The sequence below is a fragment of the Mastigoproctus giganteus genome, chromosome 3 (assembly GCF_048544385.1).
Source record: "Mastigoproctus giganteus isolate SK-2022 chromosome 3, ASM4854438v1, whole genome shotgun sequence".
NCBI lineage: Eukaryota > Metazoa > Arthropoda > Arachnida > Uropygi > Thelyphonidae > Mastigoproctus > Mastigoproctus giganteus.
The window spans coordinates 138,793,849-138,814,870 of NC_143577.1; the positions used below are offsets into that span (position 1 = coordinate 138,793,849).

The 21,022-nt window shown below is 37.9% G+C and overlaps 1 protein-coding gene across 1 annotated transcript in view; it reads left to right on the top strand.

Annotated features, from left to right (window-relative positions):
* The window catches only part of LOC150088287 (cubilin-like), a 1,623,406-nt gene that overhangs the window by 699,538 nt on the left and 902,846 nt on the right, over positions 1 to 21,022 (top strand). The window contains exon 22 of the mRNA XM_090370104.1: positions 17,744 to 17,928. Within this exon, the coding sequence (XP_090226230.1) occupies positions 17,744 to 17,928 (185 nt within the window). The remainder of the gene's footprint in view (positions 1 to 17,743; positions 17,929 to 21,022) is intronic.

Sequence of the window (21,022 nt, forward strand, 5' to 3'; positions counted from 1 at the left end):
GAAAAATACATGGCATACATATAAATTAATGGGTGACACGGAAGCCTATGATAGATATCAGCTGGTCTGTAACCAAGTCACAAAGGAGATTAGGCAGGCAAAGGCAGATTATGAGAAATCCTTGGCAAAGGATGCAAAGAAAAACAGAAAAGAGTTCTTTACCTATGTAAACTCTAGAAGAAAAGGGATGAATCAGATTGGTCCACTGGATATTGATGGCTCAACAGTTGAGGATCCTGCTCAGGTGGCTAACAAACTAAACGAGTATTTTGCATCTACATTCATACATGAGGAGCTATTCAGGAAAGGGAATGCTAGAGGTGAAGTAAACTCTGGCAGTGAGATAGATAATCTTGTAATAACTGAGAGTAAAGTGGAGGAGAAATTGTTGAAGATAAACACAAGAAAGGCACCTGGGGTGGATGGGATCTATCCAGTTATATTAAAGGAAGCAGCAAAGGAAGTAAGCAAACCCTTAGCCATAATTATGACTGCTTCTTTGGACTCAGGGGAGGTGCCCATAGACTGGAGATGTGAAAATCTGATCCCAATTCACGAAGTAGGATCAAAGGCTGACACAAGTAATTATAGACCTGTGATTTTAACTTCTGTTCCGGGAAAATTAATGGAGGCACTGGTTAAAGAAGCACTGCAGGATCATCTAGATAATACTTCAGTTATAGCTCGGACACAGCATGGTTTTGTTAAGGGAAAGTCTTGCCTGGGCCAATTTGATTGGATACTATGATGCAGTCACAAAAGAACTGGATGCAGGGAATAACTTTGATATTATATATTTGGATCTTAGAAAGGCTTTTGATATTGTTGCACATGGAAGACTGCTGCACAAATTAAAGCAGTTTGGCATTGGAGGCAAATTGCTGCTATGATAAAGGGATGGTTGAGTGAGAGAAGGCAGAGAGAGTGGTAATCAATGGACACTGCTCATCGTGGACTAATGTTATTAGTGGAGTCCCTCCAGGTTCAGTGTTGGGTCCATTATTGTTTTCTGTATTTATAAATGATATTAATGATGGTATATCAAGCTTAATGTCTAAGTTTGCAGATGATACAAAGGTTGGTAGGGTTGTTAAGAACCCTACTGATGCTATGCTGCTGCAACAGGATCTGGAAAGGTTGAGCAGATAGGCAGAGAGGTGGCAAATGAAGTTTAACATTGACAAATGTAAAGGACTGCATATGGGAAACAGTAACCCCAGAGCAACATTTCAACTCTGTGGTACTACACTGACAGTGGTAGAGAATGAAAAGGACCTGGGAGTAATTGAGCAGGCAGATATGAGGTTCTCTGAGCAGAGCAGAGGGGCTGCAAGAGTAGCTCATGGTGTCTTATCAATAATATAGAGGAATTTTTCTAGCAGGGATAAGGAGGTGATTATTCCCTAGTATAAGGCAATGGTCAGGCCACACCGAGGTGATCACCACTGGCGAGGTGATCTGATAGAGGTGTATAAAGCCTTGAATGGTTTGAGCATGCTCAATATCGACGGGCTCAGAATAATCACCTGAGAGGGCATAAATTCAGATTGAGGAAAGACAGATGTAGGATAGATGTGCGGAAATTTGCACATCTATCCTCTAACCAGGTAGTTGGTTGGTGGAACAGACTTCCTTGAGTACTATTTACAGGTCTGGAGGCCTCATTTCAAGAAGGATGTAGAGCTGCTGGAACGTGTACAGAGAAGGGTAACAAGATTAGTGAATGGAACAAAGGCTTAAGTTTTGCAAATTAAAGTGTCTGGAGAGTAGGGACTGGCGAGGTGATCTGATAGAGGTGTATAAAGCCTTGAATGGTTTGAGAATGCCCAATATCGATGGAATTATACCTCTTGCTCAGAATAATCACCTGAGAGGGCATAAATTCAGATTGAGGAAAGACAGATGTAGGATAGATGTGCGGAAATTTGCCTTTATCCAGCAGGTAGTTGGTTGGTGGAACAGGCTTCCATCCCTTGTTGTGGAAGTTGATAGCCTAAATAAATTTAAGGCTCAGCTGGACAGGTATTTCGAACGGGCAGAGGGGTGAAATGGAAGTGTTTTATATTATTTATTTATTTATTTTTTGTCTGATGCTGCATAAGCTGGATTTCTTGCATCATATGCCTCTACTAATGCTAATTACACTGACTTGATCGATTCCAACACAGTGTATTGAGAGCTGCACTTGGCGCATTCAGAACATCGCCAGCACCATAGCCTTTATATTGATGCTCACAAGCCGGCACTATCTTTACATAGGAAATCACTATTGCTGAAGTACTCCATCAACATACATAGTGCCTCACATCCCATTCAGTCATATCCTTTCAATCCACCATTAGAAAATCTGTACAGAAATAAACCTATTAAAGTAAAACCAGCTGGTCATTGCCTTCTTGAACTAATGCAGGTTTGGATTGTTTCCATCCATTCCATACAACAGGTAGCAACTTGTATTCAACCACCATGGGTTCCACCTCCTATACCGACCTATGACACTTACTTCTGGCAATGGGGAAAGAATATTTTGCAAGCATCAAATATCAGACAACTTCATGCAGTTCACACTCAAAGATATATTGATTTTTTCCCAATATTCATGGATGGCTCTAAATCCAATTCAAAAGTTGAAGCAGCGGCATTGTTTCTGAATACAATTGTATCAGCAGATGTTCCATCTGAATTGTTTTCAGCTGAATTATTCACAATTAAACTAGCTTTACAAAATCTCTCTACTGACTGGTCTTTAAAATCTGAAATTTACACTGATTCCCTCAGCTCAATCAAGGCATTGTGTAATTCCTTAGATAAATTCAACCTGTTATAAATGAAATTAGAAGATTATTACTGCAGATTGAATAATGCCACCAACTAGTCATGTTCTGTTGGATACAGCACATTCTGGTATTTTGGGCAATGAACTGGCTGATAAACCTGCAAAACAACCAACCAGCTTAGATTTAACCAACATTCATATTCCAGCATCAGACTATGCACTAATGATTGATGTTGCATGCCTATCAGAATGGACAGCACTAGAGCATTCCCAAACTAATAATAAACTCTTTCAGATTAAACAGATTCCAAAAATATTGCTCTCCAGTGTCCGAACATCAAGACGAGAAGAAGTAATCCTTTCAAGAGCAAGAATTGGTCATACTCACCAACCCACCTTCATTTACTCACAGGAGATGATCCACCAAAGTTTCCACATTGCTATATAAATATTGCTGTTAATCACATTCTCATTGACTGTCCCTGTTATAAACAAGACAGAATATCAACCCCAGAATCACTGGTTATCCTTCAACAACCAGTAACCCTAGAGAATTTGATTGGTGATAAGGATAATATTTCTGAATTTTTCTGCTTTCTCAAGCACACTGGTATTTTTAATATTTTCTGATTAAGGACTTTTCAGACTGTACGATATTTTCTCACTTCCTTTTTAAATATAGATGGTTTAACTGGTGATGATCCTGCTCAGGTGGCTAAAAAACTAAATGAGTATTTTGCTTCTACATTCACACATGAGGAGTTATTCAGGGAGGGGAATGCCAGATGTGAATTAAACTCTGGAAGTGAGCTAGATGATTTTGGGAAAGTGAGCTAGATGACTAAGAGGAAAGTGGAGGAGAAATTGTGGAAGATAAACATAAAAAAAGGCACCTGGGGTGGATGGGATCTATCCAGTTATATTAAAGGAGGCAGCAAAGGAAGTAAGCAAACCCTTAGCCATAATTATGAGAGCTTCCTTGGACTCAGGGAAGGTACCCATGGACTGGAGAAGTGCAAATATGACCCCAATTCACAATGAAGGATCAAACGGTGACATAAGTAATTATAGACCTTTTAGTTTAACTTCTGTTCCAGCAAAATTAATGGAGGCACTGGTTAAAGAAGCACTACGGGATCATCTAGACAAGACTTCAGTTATAGGTCGGACACAGCATGGTTTTGTTAAGGGAAAGTCTTGTCTGACCAATTTGATTGGATACTATGATGTGGTCACAAAGGAACTGGATGCAAGGATGTATAATTGGATCTGAGAAAGGCTTTTAATACTGTTGCACATGGAAGACTGCTGCACAAATTGGAGCAGTGTGGCATTGGAAGCAAACTGCTATGGATAAAGCGATGGTTGAGTGACAGAACACAGAGAGTGGTAATCAGTGGACACTGCTCTTCTTGGATTAATGTTATTAATAGAGTCCCTCAGGGTTCAGTGTTGGGTCCATTGTTGTTTTCTGTATTTATAAATGATATTGATGATGGTATGTCAGGCTTAATGTCCAAGTTTTCTGCGATATGAATGTTGGCAGGGTTGTTGAGGAAACTAATGACAGTATGCTGCTGCAACAGGATCTAGATAAGTTGAGCAGATGGGCTGAGAGGTGGCAAATGAAGTTTAACATTGACAAATGTAAAGTACTACATATGGGAAGCAGTAACCCCAGAGTAACATATTAACTCTGTGATACTACACTGACAGTGGTAGAGAATGAAAAGGACCTGGGGGGTAATTGTGCAGGCAGTTATGAAGTTTTCTGAACAGTGCAGATAGTCTGCAAGAGTAGCATCATGGTGTTTTGTCAATGATATACAGGAATTTTTCTATCAGGAATAAGGAGGTGATTATCCCCTTGTATAAGGCAATGGTCAGGCCACACCTTGAGTACTGTATTCAGGTCTGGAGGCCTAATTTTAAGAAGGATGTAAAGCTGTTGGAACGAGTACAGAGAATGGCAACAAGATTAGTGAATGGAATGAAGGATTGCTCTTACAAAGAATGGCTTAAGTTTTGCAAATTACAGTGTCTGGAGACTAGGCACCTGCAAGGTGATCTGATTGAAGTGTATAAAGCCATGAATGGTTTGAGCATGCTCAATGCTAATGGGATTCTTCCTCTTGCTCAGAATAATCACATGAGAGGGCATAAATTCAAATCGAGGAAAGCCAGCTGTACGCTAGATGTGTGGAAGTTTGCCTTTAACCAGCGGGTAGTTGATTTGTTGATAGCCTAAATAAATTTAAGGCTGAGCTGGACAGGTATTTGGAACAAACGGAGGGGTGAAATGGGAGCGGTTTTTTTTTTTTTTTGCTGATGCTGCATAATCTTGCTTTCTTGCATCATATGCCTCTACTAATGCTAGTGCTAAATATTTAAATATTATAAATGAATAGGTACATTATAGCGGAAGTAGCTTATGTGCTATGAAACCCCCACAACAAGAAAACCAGCAACTGTCTTAGTCTTTCCGAAACTAGATAAAGATCCCACAAATCCAAATCACTATCACCCAATAGCCTTAACTAGCTGCCTTGGAAAAATACTTGAAAAAATGGCAAATTCCCAAGTAATGTTGTTCTTAGAAACCCATAGCCTAATAAACTCAGCCCAATGTGGTTTCAGAAAGAATATGTGCACTCTGGACTTAATAATAAAAGCAGAAAACAACATAAGAAATGCTTTCATAAAAAAACAGCACTTAGTAATGATATTTTTCAATATTGGTAAGCCGTATAACAGCATGACAATATGGAATACATAGAGCATTTATAAATTTTAAATGAGAGGATGTGTACCAATGTATATCTGAAATTTTTTGCAACAACAAACTCTCTAAGTTAAGATAACCACACTGTCAAAAGTCTTTGTGCAGCAAGAGGGAGTACCACAGGGATCAGTACTCAGTGCTATCCTGTTTGTCATAAAAATCAACTCAATAGCTAAACAAGTACTGAATACCATAGATGCAGCGCTTTATGTTGATGATTTCAGCATTTCTTGTCAATCACAAAACATGCAAACAATGGAGTGTCAACTACAAACAACTAATAAAATAATTGCATGGACTCAAAACAATGGCTTTAGAATCTCTAAGCAAAAAACATTTTTTTTTTTTTTTTTATTTATTGAGTAAAGTGACCCGTAGCCAAAAAAAATCTGGGAAATCTGCCATACATATTTAAATAGTATAGTACAGTATACAATTATTAACAATACAAATTTCATATTTACATTACAAATCAACTGTACTGTGCAATGGTCATCCCCTCAGCTACAGCAGAAACCAATGAAGAGACACTGTTCACAGACGAGCACAAGCATCACGTCCTAGAGACTGATCATCACAATGAGCTGGACAAGTAGGCTACAACAGAAACTGATGAAGAGATACTTTCACAGTGAGCAAAAACATCACATCCTAGAGATTGATCATTGCTGGTATTTTCCAAAAGGCAAAGAGTTCAATGAACAGCCATCTATCAGGCGCCTCCGTAGCCAGGTGGGAAGGAGCAGCAGTGCGTAGCACACGCTTCTTGATTAGGCCGGGGTTCGAGCCCGTCACCACCAAATACGGAGGATGCGGAAAGGTCAGGGAATGACCACCGCATATCCCGGAGCAATATGGCCTTAGTTGCTAATGCTCCTAAAAACCAAATAACAACAACAACAACAACAACCATCTATCAGCAGCCAGAGAGCTCCAGAAGTTACTCATATTAACCAGCAAAACAAACTGGAAGAAGGTGTTATTGCAGGATCAAGTCCAAGAAAAGCAACTAAGGCTTCTTGCCAACTGCATTGGCAGGGGCATTAGTGGACACCCACCCATTAAGGAAACAGAGTATCAACATCCTGTCCACCTATGCAAAGAATTTTCTTTGTTCCTATATAAAAAATAACTTACTGTTCCATGTAGAGAAAGAGGGTACAATCCACCATTTCATCCATCATTCAACTTTAACTCTTCCAACTGCAAAAATATATTCTTTCTCACAAATTTGCAAAATTTTGAAAGGCAATAAAATTTTCCCTTGTTTTTAATAAGTAATGGCTCAATCCCATCCACCAGACAAGTTACATTATCAACGTTATTCAGTAAATCTAAATGCAAATCAGCATATTCCAAACAATTAAACACAACATGTTTCCAGATCACTACGTGTACAGTTGCATCTTGCTATGATTCCAAGACTATTCAGTTTAGCAAAAAATGATCCATGACCTGTTAGTAAGAATGTACAATGTAGATTTGGTACTAACCAGATTGGTTTGATATAATTCACACCATTAACATATGGGAAAAATTTTAATGTTATTCTACCTTTTTCCGAACAATTCCATCTATGCCATTTTTGTAAAAGGAGCTCCCAAATCCTTTTCTTTTCATTTCTCTAGTCATTTAAAGTGTTAATTTCGAAGTCCAGCAACTCGGATTTTATACCTCTTCTCAAATAAAAAGATAGGATTTTGGACTTCTCAAATAAAAGGATTTTGTCGGAAAAGAAACTCATACCCAGACCCAGAATTAAAGCTAGAAGAAGAAGTAATCCCGGTAACATCCAGCCCAACAAATTTTCACGGATTAACCCTGGATAAAAAACTGACCTTTTTAGATCAAAAAAAAAATGTCTTTGAATAAACTGTCTAAAGAAATTAATTATTCTGAGAGTCATATCTGCAAAAAAATTGGGGAGCAGAGAGGTACAACCTGTTTCATCTTTATAGAAACTTGAGAAGATCCAAACTCGATTACGGGACACCTGTTTACAGCTCTGCAAAACAGGTGCATCTGTAGCCAGGTGGGAAGGAGCAGCAGTGCGTAGCACACGCTTCTTGATTAGGCCGGGGTTCGAGCCCGTCACCACCAAATACGGAGGATGCGAAAAGGTCAGGGAATGACCACCGCATATTCCTGGAGCAATATGGCCTTAGTTGCTAATGCTCCTAAAAAAAAAATCAAATCAAATCAAAATCAAGCTCTGCAAAACCAAGTGCGTTAAGCTGGTTAGACCCTGTACACCATAGTGCACTACACATGACCTTGGGAGCATACCGTACTTCTCCAGTTCAAAGACTCCATGCTGAGGCTTATGAATCACCGCTTCACCTCAGAAGACAAGAACTCCTTGTATCTTATGCAGCTAAAATAAAGTGTATTCCAAACCATCCTGTGTTCGAAACATTATGGAGCAACAAACATATAAAATTTTGCTTTTAACCTGGAAAATCTATAACAGAAATATATAAAATGTTAAAAACTGCTATGGTGATGAAATGTTAAGTCATACCAGTGTGTGTTTTGAGTATAAGCGGTTCAAGGTTGGATGTTAAGAAGTTCACAATGACCCAAGAAGTGGGCATTTGTCACACTCAAAATGAGGACAGAGTTGCAAAAGTTAAGAAATTGTGGCAATTTAACAACAATTCCACTGTCACCACTACTTCACGCAGTTTTCTCTGCCATCACAGCTATTACCTCTGTTATTATCTTATCAACAACTATGCCATCTGATTAACTGTGTCAGAACCATATAGAGCTTCTTTTTTGAAGATAAGATCATCTGCTCCTAATGATAGTCTGCTGTGTTTACTGCTGGTCCTGATTTTGGGGTGGTAATTGTAGCTATTTATTTTTTCTTTTCTTTAGTTATTTGTTTTTCCCTTATGCTGACATTAGCTTTGGTTAATATGGGATTGCTTTATTATTTCTTTTCTCTCCTTTCTGTTGTTTCTTTCTTTTCTATCTACAGTGAGAAAGAGCTGAATTTTTCTTTGTTTGTCCCTGTTTCTTCAACACATTTACTATCCTGTCTCCTCCTGGCAAGTATAGGTGCCATTAAGTCTTTCAGCTAGTAGCTTGCTCTTGATAGTTAAATGTTGAATGTTAGTACATTCAGCTATTTTTTCTTCTTAGTAACCCTAATACAGCCCATGTATACACTTGTTCCATGAGGATCCCCCCCCCCTTCCAGTAGGCCTTAAATCCATGACACCCTGCTTTTAGTTAGTAGCAAAGCAGTACAATAATTGCATCTCAGCCTGCAGCCTTTTTTTTATTATTATTATTATTATTTATTTTTTTTTTTTTTTCAATGCTCATTGAAAGAAGCAACCTATAAAGGGCTCGCGAAGCAGAAGAAACAACAGTGGAGGTGTATATTGTGCAGGAAAGAAGAGAGGGAAGAGAGAAGTGAAATTTCCTATCTGGCAGAAGAATTTCACGATTTGCTGAATTCAACAGCTGTAACAAACAAAGATTTAGAAGTCACACAAATGCAGGCGAACACCCTGAATATAGAGGACATACTAAGGAGACTATCCATTAAAATCCATTCACTGGATTTACTAACAGAAATTATACCGATAAAGAACAAAAAGGAAGACGTGAAGACAGAAGTAGAAGATATCAAAAAATCGATTTCATTTGTCTCAGAATCCTTTGAAAAAAATACAAAAAAAGCATAAGCTGGTCCTAGAGGTTGTCACAGAGATTCTCTCAGATATGCCAGACAAGCTGTAATTGCTACCTCGGAGTCTAAAATGCTGATGGAACTGACATTTGGGTCACACTCAAGTCAAGTGGACCCAATTTCGGCAAAGTCCGGACGGTCTGTAACAGCCAAATCCTCTGCTTGCATCTTCACGATGGTGGGACTGTTAGTAATCCTGGGTATAACCTCCATGCACAAGTACATAGTGGATGACCACCCAGGTGTGAACCAACGTAAGCAGGGGTCGAGGTGTGGTGCCCACACCACATGGAGGAATACCGCCCCCTCTATGTTACCAGGCAGTACTAGGTGGTAGATGACTCTCATCAACTGGTGAAATACCACCACTTTGCTTATTGGAGGCTTGAAGAGGTGGAACCCATATTTAGTCTCTAAAGCTAAGTTCCAGTCAACCCTTCCCAATTTCTTCCATCATGCAGTATGATTGATGACTTTTGAGGTTATGATGAACGTCGTGGCGAGATCCAGTATTCCTTACATTTCAAGGGTACAGCTCTAAAATGGTGTTTGCAGGCCGGCCGCTAGTTAGTACACCGGACCGAACCTATTGGTAACTCTCTAGGAGGCTTCCGGATCAGTTAGTGTTTAATCCTGCTACCTCTACTCTGCCAGATAGTGACTGGAGGGAGTCCAAGTAGTGTGTATGCGGGAAGCATTGTCGAGGCCACATTATGTCAAGGATCTGGGTATATTCTTACCACGTGTACGCCATATCCAAAAATTTCATTACTTCATACAGCATGTCCCACACACTTTTTCTTACTATTGAATACACCATGAATTGTCAAACTAATAGAGCAAGTTTATCTGCGAAAAGATCTAAACCTCCCAAGCACTTCCTAATTCATTTCACAAATATACGTGGTCTCAATTCTCAACGATGTCCATTTCCACTTGCAGTCTGCCAAACCCCATGTACTTTTTCTGACAGAATCTCAGTTATCGGTTGATTCAACTACTGCTCATCTCAGATGCCAAAATTATTCGCTGTATGATTCCTTTCGCCTCAAAGGTGGTACTTGTGCATATGTCCGTTCTGATATTCCCTGTCAGAGACTTGGCAATTTGGAATCTCCTCTCTTTGATCTTCTCTGGCTTAAAATCTCTCTGCCTCATTGTGTCAAATTCATCTGTTGTTTCTACCATTCTCCCAACTCCACTAATCACTTGGAGCCCTCTGACTTTCTCCAGTCCAACTTTCCTAACAGTGAGGTAATTTTCCTTGGTAATTTTAATGTTCACAACTCCAGCTGGCTTCTGTTTTCTAGTCACACCGACCCAGGGTCGAGATGCTGAGGCTTTTGCAATTACTAATGACCTAGCACAGATTGTTCATTTACCTACAAGAATACCAGACAATCCTAATCATACAGCCAATATGCTTGATCTTTTTCTCATAAACAACCCTTTTAAGTACGCGGTCAAAGTGAGAGGTCCTTTAGGCACTTCAGATCACAACTTGGTGATTGTCTCTTCTCCAATGGAACCTTTATCTCATGGCTATTCCCAACCTTGTGTTGTTTGGCATTACAAGAATGCAAAATGGGATGACCTTTGAGACTTCTTTTCTTCTTTTCCTTGGTAGGGTTACTGTTTCAAATCTTCTGATGTCAACGTTTGCTCAGATCGTGTCTGTGAAATTATTCTTGCAGGAATGGAATCCTTTATCCCACACTCCACTTTAAAATCTCATCCTTTATATAAACCTTGGTTTTCCAATAAATGTGCTAAGGCTGTTCAAGAGAAGAATGTTGCATATCATAATTAGGTTGTTTCCAATTCTTCAGTTGCATTTTCTATGTACACCAAAGCTGGCAACAATTGTAAAGCGTTTATTAATCAGTCCAAACTAGAGTTTGAACAGGCTAAGAGTAGAAAACTTGCTTCTTGCCCTAATGGTAGCCGAGTATTCTGGTCTTGTGCCAAAGCAATTGGCCGCAACTTTTGCCCATCTCTGCTCCCACCTCTGTCCAAACCAAATGGTTCTGTTTTCACTTCAACCAAGGATAAAGCTGACCTGCTAGCATCCCATTTTTCTTCCAGCTCATTTATTAATGATCTTGGTAAAACACCTCCCACCATTCCCAACACGCTTCATTCACTGCCACCTGTGGTCTTGCGTCAAAAGGATATCAGAAGGATTTTGATGAATCTTGATGCTAAGAATGCTCTGGGTCCTGGTGGTGTTTCTCCACTTGTTCTCAAAACGTGTGCTCCTGAATTTACTCCTATTCTTTGCCGCTTTTTTCACTTTCTTATTCCAAAGGTGTTTTTCCTTCTGCTTGAAAATTTACTCATATCCAGCCAATTCCTAAAAAGAGTGACAAATCCCTCCCATCCAATTATCGTCCCATTGAATTACTTCTACTCTTTCTAAAGTAATGGAGAAATCAATTAACTGCCAACTCTTAAACTACCTAGAAACCTTCCGTCTGATCAACGATCGCCAGTATGGATTCCGTCAGAGTCGATCCACTGGTGATATTCTGGCTAATGTTACCCATTTATATACTAATTCAATGGAAACGTTCAGTGAAACACAAGTAGCTGCTCTTGACATCTCAAAGGCTTTTGATCGTGTTTGGCATAAAGGTCTTCTAAACAAGCTTCCATCTTATGGTTTGCCAACTGTTTTTAGTAATCGGTTATCCAGTTTTCTCTCTGATCGCTCACTGAGGGTAATGGTAGATGGCTCTCTGTCTTCTAACTTCTCCACTAATGCCTGTTTCCCCCAAGGTTCAGTTCTTTCCCCCACACTTTTCCTCTTGTATATTGAGGACCTTCTTCCATTGACTGGAAATCCTATCCATAGTTTTGCCGATGGTAGCACATTGCAATCCACTTTCCATTTTGAGAAACCTTGTCCTGCTCAATCAGCTTAAACTTCTCGAAAATCTGCTACCAATTCCTTAAATGCCGATCTTCAGGTAATTCTCTAGTGGGGCAAAGACAACTTAGTTGATTTAAACCCTTCTAAAACTCAGTCTTGTCTGATATCTCGCAAAAAGGATTCTTCTGCTCCTATGCTTATGTTTAGTGACACTCCTATTCCTAGGCAAAATGATATATCTCTTTTGAGGATTACCCTGACTAATCTGTCTTGGCACAAGCACATTACAAATATTGCTTCCTCTGCATCTAAAAAACTTGGTTTTCTCTTTCGCTCTCGGCGTTACTTTTCTTCTGAACAGCTGCTCACTCTGTATAACTCGCAAATCCGCCCTGCCATGGAATATTGTTCCCACATCTGGGGGTGGTGCCCCAAAATCTCTCTCAGGCTTCTTGATTCCATTCAGAAGAGGGCAGTTAGGTTAATTAATGATTCGTCTCTAACAGAGTCTCTCCATCGCTTTCTCATAGATGTACTGTTTCTGCTGCATGCCTCTTCTACATATACTTCCATGGGCACTGTTCTTCTGAATTGACTTCTATAATTCCCACTCTCTCTTTCAAAAGAGTTCGAACACGTGCCGCCACCAGCCAACATCCATTTACTGTCCTACTTGAAAACCACAGAACCAACTTTTCATCTTCCTCATTTATTCATTCAACTGCCGTTTTCTGGAACAACCTTCCTTCATACGTATTTCCTGAAAATTACAATCTACAGAAGTTCAAGTCCAATGTCAACAAATATATTCTTTCTTCTTCTCAACCTCCACCCCAAGCACAGTACTAAGTACTATAAGTTCTAATACCTCTCGTGTTTGGGGTTCACATAAAAAAAAAAAAAAAAAAAGCAAGTTGCAGGACTCCAACACAGCTATCAACAAAAGAATTGTCGATCTGGAAGCTTCATTTAAGCAAAATGAGGAAAATTCCATTCTACATAACTTAAGAATTGACTCGATAGAACAACAGTTATTAGAAAATAATGTAGAAATAGTAGGATTAACTGGATTAGCAGGCCAAAATCTAGATTTTGTTATTCAGCAGCTAGCACTTGCATTGAACTTACAGCACAATTAGGAAATAGAGCACTACTCTACTTTGGTTGTAGTACTGCCAATGTTACTGCTGTAGTACTGCCAATGCTAAGAGGTACAAGCTAAAGATTATAATGATTTATGCACCGACATCGAGCCATGATGATGAAGAGGTTGAAGAAATGTACACTGAAATTGAAAGTCTTCTAGATGAGCAGAAAACCCACTACACTATTATTATGGGGGACTTCAATGCTAAGGTTGGAAAAAGGCAAAACAGCGCAGAAAGAGGAACTATAGGAAATTTTGGAATTGGTGAAAGAAATAAAAGAGGTGAAAGACTTGTGGAATTTGCAGAATCTCAAGGAATGTCAGTAATGAACACTTTTTTCAAGAAAAGGGTGAACAGAAAGTGGACATGGAAGAGTCCAAATGGATTAACAACTAATGAAATCGACTTCATCCTCACTAACAGAAGATATATTGTGAATGATGTTACCGTCCTGAATAAGGTAAATGTTGGAAGTGATCACAGAATGGTAAGATGTACACTTGATATAGATGTAGGAAAGGAAAGGAAAAAACTGACTCGAGTAAATAATACAAAGGTCTTTGAAATAACAGAGGAGGAGAAAAAGCAGTATGTACTGGAACTTAAGAACAAGTTTGAGCTTCTGCAGACTTCTCAGGACCAAGATATCGACAAGGAATATTACAACTTTCTGAAAGTGATAAAGCCCAAGAAACCTATAGGGAAACAGAAATCCAAAGAAGTAAAAATTAGTCAAGAAACACTTGTCATGATGAACCAAAGACGACAAATGAAGAGCAAGAAAAACACTGACAGGGAGAAAATTGAGTATACTGAGTTATGCAAAGCCATTAGAAAGAGACTCAGAGAGGACATAAGAAGATTTACCACAAGAAAAGTAGAACAAGCATTAAGGGAAAACAAAGGATTTAAATCAGCAGCCATGAGCAGTAATACAGAAAGAGAAATGATACTGAAACTGAAGAATAGCGATGGTGTACTTATAAACAGCAGAGAAGGCATAATTCAAATAGCAGAAGACTACTATAGAGAATTATACAAGGAGCGAGGGAATGATACCAGCAGTGGGGAAGATGGATTGCAAAGTAGCAACACATACGACATACCCGATATTCTTCCTGATGAGGTAGAACATGCATTGAAGAAAATGAAGAATTGGAAAGCCCCGGGGGAAGATGAAGTTACTGTAGAGTTGTTAAAATTGGGAGGAAGAGACATAACACAAAAACTGGCAAGGCTCTTCACAAAGTGCATTAGAAAAGATGTGATGTCTAAGCAGTGGAATAATGCAATCATAGTTTTGCTGCATAAGAAAGGAGATAAATCAGAAATTGGAAATTATAGACCAATTAGCTTGTTATCCCATATCTACAAGTTGTTCACAAGGGTCATTACTAACAGATTAGAAAGAATACTTGATGAGAATCAACCGAAAGAGCAAGCTGGCTTTAGGACAGGATTCTCAACTATGGATCACCTTCACGTAATATCACAGCTAATGGAGAAAGCAAATGAATATAAAACACCATTATGCCTGGCATTTGTGGATTATGAAAAGGCATTTGACTCCATACAGCATAAGGCAATGTTTCGGGCACTGGAAAGACAAGGCATAGATACTCCATATATTATGATTTTGAAGAAAATATATGAGAGTGCTACATCCTTTATTAGACTAGACAAAGACAGTAGCAAATTTAAAATCGAGAAAGGAGTTCGACAAGGAGACACAATATCTCCGAAGCTGTTTACTGCTGCCCTTGAGAAAGCTTTCAGAAGATTAGACTGGTCGCAGAAAGGAGTCGATGTGAACGGAGAGTACCTAAACCATTTACGATTTGCAGATGTCATTGTGGTCATAAGCCACGATCCCAAAAAATTAGAGGAAAATCTTAATCAGTTATGCACAGTTAGTAAGGATTTTGGACTAAAGATGAATATGGCTAAAACAAAAGTAATGATGAACAAGTATGCCACGGAAAGGGAAATAATGATTGAAGGAGCAGTAATTGAAAAGGTGGAGTCATATACTTATCTGGGACAAGTTATTAGCTGTAATAATGATAAATGGCTGGAAGTCAAGAGAAGAATAAATTTTGGATGGATGGAAGCATTCAGGAAATATAGTCACATACTGAAGAGCAATATCCCAGTTTGTCTGAAACGTAAAATAATGAATCAATGTATACTCCCCACCATGACTTATGGAAGTGAAACTTGGGCACTTACCAAAAGAATGGAAGAGAAGCTAAGAACTACACAGCGAAGAATGGAACGAATTATATTGGGAATCAGACTGTTAGATAAGAAGAGAAACACATGGATTAGGCAGCAAACTCAAGTAAAGGACATTCTTATCAAAACTAAAGAACTAAAATGGTCTTGGGCAGGACACATAGCTCGAAGACATGATGACAGATGGACTAAGAAAATAACAGAATGGTACCCAAGAGGAGCTAGAAGAAAACCTGGAAGACAAAGGCGGAGATGGATAGATGAAATTCATGAGTTTTTGAGTAATAAATGGATGGCCAGTGCTCAAAACAGAAGGAACTGGAAAGTTGCTGGAGAGGCCTTCATCCTGCAGTGGATTGAAAATGGCTGATGATGATGACTGCCAATGTAACAGGCATTACAATTTTTTTGACATTTAATTAAGTAAATAATATTATTCATTTCGCTCATTGGATATTTATGTGTTTTTTTATATTTATTGAAATGTGATCCAAGTTTATTTTAGGTAGAAAATATAAGTGTGATGTCTGTGCCTGCACTATTCACCGAAATTGTCCTCTAAGACTTCTATGGTAAGGGAGAACGAGACGTGTTGTTGTTTGTAATGTGTTTTATTTTTTAAGATGGAAATAGTGTGTTGAATTAAGTGTTGTGGGTAGTTTCTGGCTATGAATTTTTTGTGAGATCTTGCAACTCGTTCGATAGGTCGTCTTGTGAGGTACTGTATTTAATGTCATTGTGGATTTGGTTAATTTGGATTTGGAACCAAATTCGGTTCAACCCAGTCATCTAATACAAGAGCTTATTATCACTACAATAGCTTAAAAACAGGACAATCCAGCACTGAACTTACTTTACACGCACGCTCCAACAACCATACCCCCCCTAATTGATTCAGCCATTACCATATTAAAATTAAAAAACAGTTACAAAATCTTGCAATACGAAGCCCTCATTATAGAATGGTTCTGTCACCACTCCGATCTAAACATTTTAAATGCGAAACTCCCCTTCAATCTTTCTCCAGTTTGGAATCTTCCCAATTTGAGATTCTCACAAGAGGCAAAGTGCATCACGTGATTACAAAATTCTTCTTAAATACAGTACGTGTTCCCTTTCACTTAACCTGCCAACTGAAGACATTTTAATGAAAGCCCACCATTACGACTATTGGCTTCTTCACTATTTAGAATTTCAACTTTAATCAACTTCATGACAACCAAGGATGTAGTTAGTGCACTTCTACTTCCTTGTGCATATTTTAATCCCATTTCCATTGTAATTACCACTTACTCATCCCCTTAATTTTTAAAAAACCAATCACCCTAAAATTAGCCAATCTCTTATTATTCAAATCATAACAATTGCAGATCGACCAAGGTGAGTACTGGAAAATTAAGCCTTTGCTATTTTTCAAATGTATCGTAGTTCTTAATCCCAAATTGTATTACCTGTCTAAAGGGTTTTATAATGCTATATACATGTGGGGCTAAGGATGAAAATGCTGAGTTCCTGTAGGAAACAATAGATCGAATTGGAAATCCAGCCTTGTGTAATTTTATCTGACCGAAAAGTGCAAGAATATTGTATGTTCTGGCCTTCAATTCCTTTAACCGGGCCATAGTAATGTAGTCATTTTTTTCAATATATGGTTAACATTTTATTGTATTGATTGAACCAAATTGGGAAACAGTGCCGGGTCTACTTCATGATAAGTGGAGGTATCTGAAACAACTGAATCTAACTTATTAATATAATCAGGTTTATCTAGTATTACCACTGTATCTCCTTTATCTGCCCTCTGTATAATAATATCCTTATTCCCCGAAGTTCTCGTAAAGCTGAACTTCGGGGAAATAAGGACATTATTTCCCCGGAGACATTATTATCTCGTAAAGCTGAACTACAAACTCAGAACATATATAAAAAAAATGGTAAACTGCTGCCATTATCAATCCACTGCAGAATGGAAGCCTCTTCAACAGTTGGTGTTGAGGGAAATGGACTATAATCTGCGGGTTGGCGATCAACCATATTTAGCAATCGGGGGCTTGAACCCCAGTCTACTGAAAGAGTGTGTGCTAATGCACTCCTGCTCCTGACCACTTGCCTACTGTTATTCACAGAAAGTGACATGTGAAAATTATATTCAGAATGATTTGCTTCTCTTTTAATTTAGAAACTCCTTTTTCGCTTTTTAATTTTTTTTTTTTTTTTTTTTTTGTAGAATGTGGAGGACTTTTATATGGGCCCACGGGAGAACTGAATACTAGTGATATGGCTCCTTATGTCAAATATCATTTTTCTTGTAATTGGGTAATTACTGTTCGTCCTGGACGTACCATTCAAATAATCTTTGAAGAAATTAATATTCCGAATTTGGATATTCTTTGCAGTCAGTCATATATTCTGGTAAATAATTTTATATCAGTTATTCAAAGAATTTATTCAGATACTATATATATTATTATTATTACATTTTACCTAGTTTTGTAGGTGTTATTTGGTCACTGCATTTGAAAATTCAGAAATTTTATATTTTTCTTTCTTTCTTTCAGGAAATGCTATGTTATTTTTATCAGATGTTTTATCAAACTAAACTAAGCAGAATTGTAAATATTGCATTTAAACACTGCTCTTAGACTTGATTTTCACGCTACTTAATTTCATTATAAATATGCATTTTCTTCCACTTCTGACTTATTCTTATCTATCAAAAGCATATATGTATATAAATCCACCTCTTGGGAAGATTAGTTGTATTAGACATCCTTTAGACAAAGAATATCCATGTGCTTGTCAAAGAATTTTAAGCTCCAGGAAATAGATGCGTTTTTGAAAAATTTTGCAATTTTATTGACCTAATTACCATTTTAAATCAAACTTTATAAGTAGCTTTATAGTTGTATTCATGCTCTTTAGTTTATTTTTTAATTTAGCTGGAGATTTTGTTGATTACTGCTTAATATACTTAGAAACATTGTATCGTTCAAATTTTCCAGCAGTTGTTATAGAGTGAGTGAAAGGGTAATTCTAATTGTTATTGTGATAAATAGGTAGTTCTAAAGTTTGAATTACTAAGGTTGGTGTTAAGATAATTTTGTTATATATTATAATTAATTTATAACTTTCAAGCATAACGGTATTGCCTAATACATATAACACAGAATTTCTACTGTGGTAGTATTACTGCTGTGTAACTGGATAATTGGAGTAGGATTGCTATTGCATTTAAACTTTCATTTAGAATTAGAAGTGTAGTTTTTATTTGTGATTCTCTCATTAAATCAGTGAATTTGTTTGTTACTTATCATTTATAATAAGGAACCACATTTGACTGCTGCTGCTGTTATTTTTTTGTATTAATGAGAACATTTGAATTTTAATTATATATAATTAATAATATAAACTTTATAGCATAGCCAGGGCATAATGTTATTACTCCATTAGGTATATTTGTTTAGAGTACTATTTTTAATTATATTGAATTTTAATGAAAATCATGCCTCAGACCACAGCAGCAACGGGTTCAAGCTAGTGGAAGTACCATAACTCTGAAGAGAAATGAGGGAAGCAATTGTCCTCTGAATCATGACTTTATGAATTGTACAGTTTGTTTTGTTGTTTCCAGATATATCTGGAATGGCCGACCGGGCTAGCCGGGTGGGTAAAGTGCCTGCCTGGCAACCCAAAGGTCGCGGGTTCGAATCCCGCCTTGGGCTTGGATCAAAGTACTGCAAAAAAAACCTTGGGTGGTGCATTATTGCCACAGAAGCCGATGCGCCAACAACTACCAAAAAAAAAAAAAAAAATCTGGAATGAGACATGATATTGCTAAGGGAAATGTTTCTCTGTGCTCAGTGTAAGGAGTGTGAGGATCATCATCATCCATTTTTAATCCTTTAGTTTGATGCAACAAGATGAAGCAACTTTCCAGTTCCTTCTGTTCTGAGCAATGGTCATCCATTTACTGCCCACAAACTCTTGAATTCCATCTGTCCATCTCCGTTGTTGGCTTCCAGGCTTTTTTTAGCTCCTCTTGGGTACTATTCTGTTTTTTTTTCTTTGTCCTTCTGTCATCATGTCTTCAAGCTATATGTCCTGCCCAAGTCCATTTCTTTTGTTTTGATAAGAACGTCCTTTACTTGAGCTTGCTGCTTAATCCATGTGTTTCCCTTCTTATCTAACAGTCTGATTCCTAATATAATTCATTCCATTCTTGACTGTGTACTTTTAAGCTTCTCTTCCATCCTTTTGTTGAGCGCCCAAGTTTCTCTTCCATAAGTCAATTGGGGAGTAAACATTAGTTCATTATTTTGCAATTCAAACAAATTTGGATATTGTTCTTCAGTATGTGACTATATTTCCTGAATGCTATCCATCCAAAATTTATTCTTCTCTTGACTTCCAGCCATTTATCATTATTACAGCTAATAACTTGTCCCATATAAGTATATGAATCCACCTTTTCAATTACTGCTCCTTCAGTGACTATATCCCTTCCTGTGGCATACTTGTTTATCCTTACTTTTGTTTTGACCATATTCGGCACCAATTCACCATTGTTATGGGTCTTTATGAAATCTTGAAGAACAGGGTGAATGCCCTTTAAGGAATTAAATTGGGAGGGGGGGGGCACCAAACTCTCAACTGCTCAAATCAATGCCAGGGCTTGCACTTGATTGTTAGGCAACACAGCAGCAACTCCCAAGGCAGAATGCTCTGGTCCCACAGGAGCTAGTTGTGACTCTATTGTCAGAGAAATGGGAAATATATTGTGCAAAAAGGATAGGTGGAATAGAACGAGGGTATGTCTGCCAGATGGCAAAAGTTAGTGACATTCTAGAGCAGATAATATCTGCTCTAGAATGTCGCCAACAAATGGTGATATTGTGACATATGTTGGCACTAATGGCATTAAGAGAAGATCTGTGGACTTACTTAACCCATTACCAGCCATAATTGCATTTAAAAGAAAAACGTCATTTTCTCGCTTAATATCAGCTAAAAGCATTCAAATGAGGACATTGTAAAAAAAAATTATTCAAAAAACTCCCTGGTTACAGAAAAAAAGTATGTCCCATTTTTGGGACGTTGGCTGAGAATAAGAAATATTTAGGAAATTAGACAAAGAAAAAAAAAATTTTTTTTTTTTTTCAAAATCAAACAATGGTGTTCTACACGAACTATGTATCAAACATATAATAATAAAAAAGTCATTTTGTGTGAAAGGGAACAAAACATATGTCATGTAGGGGTACATCACATTTGTTACAAAGTCTCTTTGTTTTTTTACCACATAAAGCACATCTTCACTGTGTCGTTATTGGAACTACCAAATGTCCATTGCCATCAAATCTCACGTCCAAAGCTCACTTGTCCACCTAGAAGTTTAGACTTTTGTGGACCCGGCCTTTTTGAATCAGAAGAAGTTGTTTTAGAAAGGTAGGCCAACACTACTTTCCTGCGTACATCCAGAAGCGATACATTTTCTTGAGAATTTGTA